This window comes from Chinchilla lanigera, unplaced genomic scaffold (genome assembly GCF_000276665.1).
Source record: "Chinchilla lanigera isolate Chin_1 unplaced genomic scaffold, ChiLan1.0 scaffold00008, whole genome shotgun sequence".
NCBI classification, from domain to species: domain Eukaryota; kingdom Metazoa; phylum Chordata; class Mammalia; order Rodentia; family Chinchillidae; genus Chinchilla; species Chinchilla lanigera.
Window position 1 is genome coordinate 8,498,342 of NW_004955409.1, and position 8,956 is coordinate 8,507,297.

Sequence of the window (8,956 nt, forward strand, 5' to 3'; positions counted from 1 at the left end):
CTCCTGCCTCAGCCTCCCGAGTGCTGGGATTACAGGCGTGCGCCACCACGCCTGGCTCAGAACTTATTCTTAAAACCAGGACACTTTTCAGACAAACGGAGACGTATGACTGCTTAGTTACAGTGCAGCCTGGTGTCCCATAAATATGTTCATTCCTCTGTAACTCTGAGCACTCAAGCTTGACCTTCGGACTCTGAAAAGGAACATGGATGGTCACTCTCCTAGCTGTGCATTCCTGGGGTTACACTGTTATACCAAACAGAGCTCTCTGGCTTCAGGGAGTGTGTTCCGTTCTTTCTCCTCACAGTTCTCTTTTGGAGATGGTGTTTGGCTTTGCAGTTCAGGCTGGGTTTAAACTCAGTATGTCGCCCAGGCTGGCCTGGAACTTGCAGTGATCCTCCTGCCTCAGCCTCTGGAGTGCTAGGATTACAGGTGTGCACTATCACACCACCCCATAGTTCCGAGCCTTATTTGTGTCAGGTAAAGGAGCACAGGAAGCAGGTAATTGTCCACAACACACCCCAGGGGTCAACTCAAAGCTCAGAATAGAAACTCCACCCAGTGCAGCCCAGGGAACTGTGATCTTTGAACCCGCAGGGAGCTCTTCCAGGCTTCCCGGGACCAAGGGGCAGGGCGGGAGGTGGGGAGACCTCCCACCCTGCCGGTGAGAAACCTTGGGAGGCTCAGGCGGCCATTGCTGGTTCACTTAGTCTTCCCCCATGCCCAGATGCCTGGGGGCCTCAGGGTCGTCCTTGTCGGAACAGGTTTCTTTGGGAATTGGGGGAGGACCCAGGTGCTCACACTAGGTTCCGGACTTTCCGAGCAGCAGCGGGACCTTTCCCTCAGCCCCGCCTGCTCCCCTCCCCACCCTCTGCCCACTTCCTGTCCCTCTTGGCGGTCATCTGTCCGTCCACCCCACCCACTGTGAACGGTGCCCGCTTCTGCAGCGGCCACTGCGACTCCCAGCCTGGCCTCGCCTGGAGCTGGGTGATCACCCGCTGCCCCCCAACCGTCCTCCACGCAAACGTCCCGCACCTGGGATTGAGTCCCTAGCCGAGGCCTTTGACCCTCATTTGCCTCTGTGACGTGAGGATTCCCCGCGCACTTTATACGCTTGGGTCACATCCGGGACTTTAACCCCAGCTGCACCAGACCGGAGCTGTGCGGTCTCTGCAACCACTGAGCCTTGGTTTCATCAGCTACTGAACAAGGGTAAAAACGTGTGTTCTTAGCTGCGCGTGGGGGCCCAGGTCTGTCCCAGCACGTAGGAGGCCGAGGCAGGAGCATCGCTGCCAGGGAGATTGTGTCTCAAAACATTAATAAAAAGAGGCTGCCCTGTAAAACTTACCTAAGGGCACGCTAGTCTAAGTAGCCATTACACAGCACGAGGTCTGACACAAAATATAACCACAGCAAGAACGGCAGAACCCTCTCTCTTCCTTACATGATGCTAACACGCAAGTATGGCTTAGCACCTTGGATGGCCCAGGCGGGATTCTGTTACACTTGAGCACTCGCGACAGCGTCAGCCTCAATGGGAGGCAAGGGCATCTGTAGCAGTTGTCTTTAGAAGATGTTAACAGCAAATCTACTCTACTCTTTTTTTTTGAGGTAGGGTCTCACTATGTAGCCCAGCCTGGCTCAAATTTATGGGGATCCTCCTGCCTCAGCCTCCCGGAGTGCTAGAATTACAGGTGTGCACCACTGCACCTGGCTCCACTCCAGCGGTGACCAACCTAAGCCCTACCCATCTGCTTCTTTTCCTCTGGACCCCCAGAGGGCTGCAAAACCAGAATCAGAAAGGCAACTGCTTAGTTTGTCTGAACAGGGAAAGGGTTTAAATGGCGTGGAAATAAACCACAGGGCTGCCTGAGTTCTCTTCTGGCCTTGGGATTCTACCGCGGGTCTTACTTGAAAGGAGCTAAAGGTTAGGGCTCGATGTTGCCTTAGGCACCTGGGAAGGCAGGCTGAGGAGGAAGGTATTCACGCGGTGGGGGAAGCTGCCGGGACCGGAGATCCAGGCGTGCTCAGAGCTCTGTCAATGCACAAAGGAAAGCAGATAAAACCGGACTGGGCCCGCTCTGGAAAGGGCCTTGTATTTCCCTACTGTTTACCTTTGTTTTAGGAAGGTACTTTGAGAGGATATGGATACGACTTCAAATGCAATTTTTACAGTTCCACTCTGCTCAACTGTAAGGGAAAAAGGAGAAACCTCTTCCAAAAGTAAAATTACTGCAAATTAGTTTTTTTTTTGGTCTTTTTGAGACAAAAAGGTCTCCCTATGCAGTTTAGGCTGGCCTTGAACTCACTTTGTAGCCCAGGCTGGTCTCAAACTTGCAATGATCCTCCTGCCTCAGCCTCCCGAGTGCTGGGATTACAGGCATGCGCCATCACACCCAGCTCCCTTGTTTTCTTCATGACCCCAAGTTTGCAGTTAATGAGGCCCTGGACTTGCCTTAGAAAGCTCAGAATTGGATCTGGCGAATAAAGTACATGGCAGAACCGTGAAACCATGAAAATACATTTTTAAAAAAAGCTTTCAGGTAGAGTACACAAAAGCAAACAAGTTTATCTTAAAAAATATCAAGTATCACATCTATAGTGTGTTCCTAATTATAATTACTTCTTAAAGCAACATTTGTCTTTGTTTACAAATACAGCAGCAGGTAATAAAACCTAACATCGCAAACAGATTGGTTTACAGTTCGTAGTACAAACACGTGTATGTCTCCAATCACATTTTAGGCAGTTTAACTTAAAATGCATAGATGGTTACATCCATTAAATTTGTTATCATTGTCAATGAATAAAAAAAAATCACAACTTCCAGAAAAATCTACAAAATTTGTAGAGACAGCACAAGGAAGTCTCCCTAGCGGCCACTGACCAGTGCCTGCGAGTCCCCAGCCCGCCCGCGCTCACGGCCCCCACGGCAGTGCTGGGCAGCACCGCGCAAGCCCAGCAAACCTGTCCCCCGCGCCCCGACGCTGTAGGACCCCTCCAGCGGCCGTCCCCCGCTCCGGCCCGGGAGCGGGGTCCCGGGTGGAAGGGGGAACTCGGGGTCGCGGTGGCTGTCTCCGCACCACGGCCTCGGGCAGAGCACCTTGCACGTTCTCCAAGCCCGGAGCGCGCGGCGCTGCGATACTGCTGGTTTTACTGTACTGGCCACTTTTGCTCTCCTTGGCAGAATTGTGAAGACACGCGTCCGCAGTCCGATTGCTTTACAAGATCGCCCTCCCTGAGGTTTTTAGTGAGGTTCAGGCGGGCCTGGCTCAAGCGTCTCCACAGCCCGGGCGCTCCGCCGGCCCGCGCGTGGGGACAAGGCCGGCGCTCGGTCACCCGCGGGGAGGGGCCGCCCGGCCAGAGCCAGGGGCAGCGCTCCAGCGGACCGCGGAGCACAGCCGCTTTCACCCAGGCCGGTTTTCAGAGCCGGGCGTCTGCGCAGGGAGGCGCGGCACCGAGTGTGTGAGGTAACGGTCTCGGCAGGCTGACGGCTAGGAGGCGGGCAGTGTGACTGCGCAGAAGTCGCCTCTTCTGCTCTGCCTGGTCGCTCCCGGGAAGGCAATCAGAGCAGGGGGCAGCTCAGCCAGGCCGGGGGACTAGGACCGCGTCCGCCCCGATGTCACTGTACTCCGCAGACGGCTGTGGGGTCCAAGCAGTGACCAGGTCCTCAGAGGCCTGAAAGGTGGCAGGGGACAGGGCAGACGGGCACAGGGTGTGGAGGCCTGTGAGGAGCACCGGATTTTTTATCTTGAGAAGAGTGAATGCGGACTTGGGGGCTACGCATTCATCTGCGTATCATTCCGGCGCTTAACACGTCAAAGCCCAAGCGTCCGCCTTCAGGAACGCTGCTCCTGCGCGTCAGCGATCCTCACCAGGCTTATTTAGAAACTCTCGTCCAAAGCCCAAGTGTCCGCATCGGCGTGATCTGTGCTCTCAGGAGCGCACACCCCTGCTAACGTGTCTCATACACCCATCCCAGCCCCGCAAGACTCACTTTGAAACCAATGTTCCTTTGCAGCGGGGGAAAGCTCTCCCCGGATGCTTTTTCCCATCTGTCCACTGACACTTGTGCTTTTCTTGACTCTACCCTGACCATAAAAATACTTTCAGCTCAGAGTGCCCCGAGAACGGGGAAGGTCCCCCGACCCCGCGCTAGGGGAGAGACGTCAGCTAAGCGCAGGCAGGCCCACCAGGCCTCCGTGCGAGCCCCAGAGGCTAGCGTTAACGCGGCCGTGTTCGCAGTGCGGGTCACCAGCAAAGCTACTCTGCGCTCGGGCACAGTGTCTCAAATCTTGGTTTCGGCCCTTTCCTTTGGCAAAAAGATCTTTTTCCTGTAATCAGTGGATTCCACGATTACAGATTCCCATTTGCTACCTCTTTTCTGTATCCTGAGTGTTACATTAAATCCTGCATCTAAAGCCAGAGCGTTAACATGTCCCACGGCAGGACAAAGCAACTACCGACGGAGGTACTCTGCCGCCACCTTACTCTCCTTCCTACGCTCTAGCTCAATGACCTCCTGACTAACAGAGAATTTAAACTCTGCGGGAGGCCTGTGGTTACCTGACCTGGAGCCAGGCGGCCACTCTGAGGACAGTTCTAGGCCATCACCAGTAGCCAGCCATCACAGGTCCTTGCAAAGAAGTGAAAGGAAGCCGTCCATCTGTGCCACTATGTAAGATCTGCCTGAGAATATTTCAATCTGGAATTTACCTAAGCAAAGTAGTTTCTACTTCTGTCAATTCTGGATCTATCCAGACAGGCAGGATAAGGCCTTCTGTCAAGCCTGGATCTATCCTCTACTTAAAAGAAACGAGGCTTGAGTGCTAAGCGTTCCTCTCAAAGATGACTATCTTACTCTCCTAAAAGGAAATAGCTATCAAACCACTGTATGGGTAGCAACTGACATTTTAATTATAGGAAAAGTAAACTACTGAATATTTTATTTCAAAGTAAAAACATCTCCAGCATAAATCTTTTCTTATATCTATCTAAGAAATTCACAATACATTTTAGGGACCCAATGGATACATTCAAAATTTCAAAATGTGATTTGATAAAATAAGGTCAAGTCTATCCCAAATCTACGACTGACAAAGGCAAGGTGCCAAAAAGCTACTCAGGCTGTTGTGCGCTAACCATCATTTACCACTTAAGCAACACAGTTACGCTGCCTGACAGCTGTGGAAATCTACAGTTTATTATTTTCAGTGTTAGAACTAAAGGGTTCTTTTTTCAAAGACGTTGCTCAACTCTATTTATCTGCCTGTCAACAAATAACTGAATGTCAGCCAGAACACTTCACAGACTGGAAAACTGCAAGGACAGTGACACCGCTCGCCCAGACTCTGAAACCCAGACACACTTTGATTCCATGTGTAGAAAGTGTGCCGCGTCCGTCTGCCTTGAGCTTCTCCAGGCCTAACTGCGCTGTGTTCTAACCGAGCTGCGCGCAGCAGCCTCCGTGCAGGGAGCGGCCGCGGTGCTCTTCTAGAGTTGCGGGGATGGGAGGCTGCGGGGAAGGGCCTGGCACGCATAAGAGCTGCCCGGGTTTGGCGAGATTGAAAATTGTCTGGCTGCCACGAGGCGATGCCTCGGGCTCACCTGCTGAAGGGTGAGAACAAAGGAGAGAATTCTCCCCCGAGCTCTCCTGACAGCAGCACACACCCCAGTCTACTGCAAAGCACAGCACAGCTCTCTGAGATGGCACTGCACACGTTGGCTTGTGTTACAAGGGAGGGAAAGAGGCCAGGACTGGAGGTGCGGCTCCGCAGCAGGGCCCTTGCTTGGTAGGGGCAACGCCCTGGAGCCGGACACCAGCGCCAATAGTTTTCACAGATGGCACATTTTAGCGACCCACATGGCATCAACAAAAGACAGGTTTTTACAAATAGCTCAAGGATAAAAATGAACAGCTGCTGGCTACTGAACCTGACATCTGACCGTCATAGTTTCAAAATGTATACCCAAATGACCCTAAGAGGACTAGACTTATTTACCTTGTAGACAGAGAAGCATCATTTGTTTAGAATAAAATGTGATTGTTTTTGTAGTTACTTAGGGGGGAAAAGAAGTTATAGAAAAATACCTAGAATCTACAATTTCATTGGCAAATTACTTCAACAATAACCCCTATTTTACATTTTTAAGTGTATAGTTTCATAATTTAAACAAATTTTAGCAAAGAACTATTCAATATAATCACTTTAACTTTCCACAAAAACCAAATAAAAATCACATCTGCTTGATTTACTTCTACGTTGACATCTGATTGTATCCATTCGATGCACTACATATCCAAGTACAAGAGGCAGGTATCTTCCGAGAGGCGCGAGTTGTTCTTTCATGAATGCCCTCTAAGAATAGCGAGACCGGCAGTTTTATATATGCATTCATGTGCTCAGGGATGTACTTCAAAAAGCAAAGCATCTTGTCTTCATCCACTATTAACTTAATGGTAAGACTGCAATAGAAAAAAGAAAACGTCAACTGCATGATTTTGTAAATGGAGTTTAACACCTTGCTGTGGTTTAAAGTAAATGTATTGCAGTCACGTACCGTGGTGATTGATTCATCAAGAAAAAAAATGAAAATGTAGCAAGTTCCAGTCTACATACTACATACAGTATTGTAAACATTAAAAAAAAAATGGCGACCAAACCAGATTGCTAACTAGACTGCATTCATCTACAAAGGATAGTAGAACTGTGTAATAAAATATTTTAAAACAAAACAAAACAAAAAAATTAAGTAAATGTATTGCTTAACAAATCCAAACAGCAAGTCATCTCATCTACTTTGGTATGTACTTTGAAAAAAAAAGTTCTGGAGACAGTCTTGCTACGTAGCCCAGGCTGGCCTTGAAGTCACTGTGATCTTCCTGCTCTAGCCTAGAATTTATACTAAAATGAGGTTCCAGGGACCCTTTCAGATTTTTTCCTTTAAAGCTGAGGTGGATTAGTTATCTTAACTCTCTAAGAGCTAAAAGATCTCTTCTGTTCCTAAGCAGAAGTGCTGACTCTGCATTTAGATATGTACTTGGCTTTCCTCGAGAAGTAGGGTGCTTTTCTCATCAGTCACAGCCCCAAAGACAGGTTCCTCAACCTAAGTATCCACCTGGCCCCCACTCGGTGGGCAGAACACATGGTGTATAAATGGGCCATCAAGAATAGTCCTGTAATCCCGTTCAAGGCTGCCAAGAATTTAACAAAACTGTGGCTGAGCAACAGCTGGGCGAGCTCCCTGAAAGCCTCTATCCCACCACACAGGCCAAGATTGCTTCTTACTGACCTGTGCATTGGTGTGAGACTACAAAAACATTCGGAGATGTTTTAAACAGCCACTGAATGAGCTGGCCTCAGGACTCCGCTCCTCTAGTGCAGTCTCGGGATTGTGGGAAAGCCCCCCTTCTGTACTCAGTACTGGGAATACTTCTGCTTTCTTCCTTTTAAACGCTGGACCTCAAGTGTGCAAATTTACATACACTCCTAGGAGCTTCCTAACCTTCAGTCCAAAACCAGGGAGACAAACGGAGCTGCGCGTGAGAAAGAACAAAGTGATACTCACGTGGGGGCCGCCAGGCAGCGGAGGAGCACCGGCAGATCCCGAAGGCACTTGGTAAGGGTTACCGGGAGTAGGGTAGAGTCCTGGCGTGGGGTAGGAGCCCGCGGGCCCTGGGTACGGTGCTGGCGGTCCCCAGGCCCCAGGTGGCACAGTGCCCCATGGGACGGGCGGGGCTGTGCCTGGCGCCTGGGGAGGAGGAGCGGGGTACGGCCCCGGAGAAGGATAGGGCATACTGGGCGTCGGATACTGCGCTCCCATGCCTGGCGCCCAAGATCCGGAACCCCACGGACCTAAGGGCCCCGCAGCGGCTGGGTCGGTGGGGGCGCCGTAGGGCCGGGGCAGCTCCGGGAAGGGCATGTTTGGCGTGGAATACGGCCCTGTGGGGCCAGGGCCCGGCACCGCTGCGGCCGAGTAAGGCCCTGCGGGCGGGGGACACGAGGGTCCGGAGGGAGGGAAGGGCGCCGGGGGTCCTGGAGGCGGCCCGGCGGGCGGCGCGGACGGGTACATCCCTGGGGGTGCCGCTCCGAAAGGCACGGTGGAGGGTGTCGCACTCGGCGGGGGTCCGGCCGGCAAAGAAGGTGGGGCGCTCGGGGTGTTCCACGGGCCAGAGCCGGGCCAGCCCTGCGGGGCTTGGCTGGACTTCGAGTTGCTCACTGCGGAGGTTTTGGCGGGGGAGTGTTCGGGGAGCGCGTCTGCCAACTGTAAGACAAGACGGGGTTTCCTCTGTCTCCTCGCGGATGGACGAGCCAACCGCGCACTGCCCACCGAGACCGAAAGCTTTAACGCATCTTCACAGGCTGAGCACTTAAGAGAAGACCTGAGGTGTCAGCCTGAACAGCAACTTCAGAGGGGGGCCTTTCAACAAAAGCTCAATTCTTCCAAACCCAAACAATCCACCGCCTTGCTCTGCACCATGCCCCTGTGCCAGCGCAGCCAGCAAGGCTGGGATTCGTGGCTGGGCTCCGGACCCGACCCGGGCTTCACCTCACCCAGGTCCCGCACCCTCTGAAGCTCCGCATTTTCAGTCTCAGGGTTAATGGGAGACTTCCAGGAGAGAGCTTACACACTGCACTGAACACGGTGCCTGGTATGAAGTGATTATCAACAAACTGTGCGATTATCACTGCTATAATAGTAGGAAGACATGCGGAGTCACACAAACTTTTCATTTCAACATTCACAAATATTTCTGAATACATGTTCTAACATGCTCAATCTCTGTAAACAAAGAGAAATCACCTATCAAAATCACATGCCCTAAAGCCCCAAGCATCACAAAAAGCATTTTTTTTTTTGTCTTTTTTTTGTTTGTTTGTTTTGGTTTTTCTCCGGTACCGGGAACCGAACTCACGACCTTGCGCTTGCCAGGCAGGCGCTTTTGCCGCTGAGC

The 8,956-nt window shown here is 51.8% G+C and overlaps 1 protein-coding gene and 1 long non-coding RNA gene across 3 annotated transcripts in view; both read right to left on the minus strand.

The window, feature by feature from the left end:
- LOC106147726 overlaps nt 1-2,288 on the minus strand; it is a 5,143-nt gene extending 2,855 nt beyond the window's left edge. The window contains exon 1 of the long non-coding RNA XR_001232638.1: nt 1,036-2,288. This is a non-coding gene — a long non-coding RNA (uncharacterized LOC106147726). The remainder of the gene's footprint in view (nt 1-1,035) is intronic.
- A 219-nt stretch (nt 2,289-2,507) lies between these two features.
- Mapk1ip1l (mitogen-activated protein kinase 1 interacting protein 1-like) overlaps nt 2,508-8,956 on the minus strand; it is an 18,772-nt gene continuing 12,323 nt past the window's right edge. For both annotated transcript variants that reach the window (XM_005376755.2, XM_005376756.2), the window contains 2 exons: nt 7,570-8,265; nt 2,508-6,466 (listed from right to left, as the gene is read on the minus strand). In XM_005376755.2, coding sequence (XP_005376812.1) covers nt 6,455-6,466; nt 7,570-8,265 — 708 coding nt within the window. In that variant the 3' untranslated portion in view covers nt 2,508-6,454. The remainder of the gene's footprint in view (nt 6,467-7,569; nt 8,266-8,956) is intronic.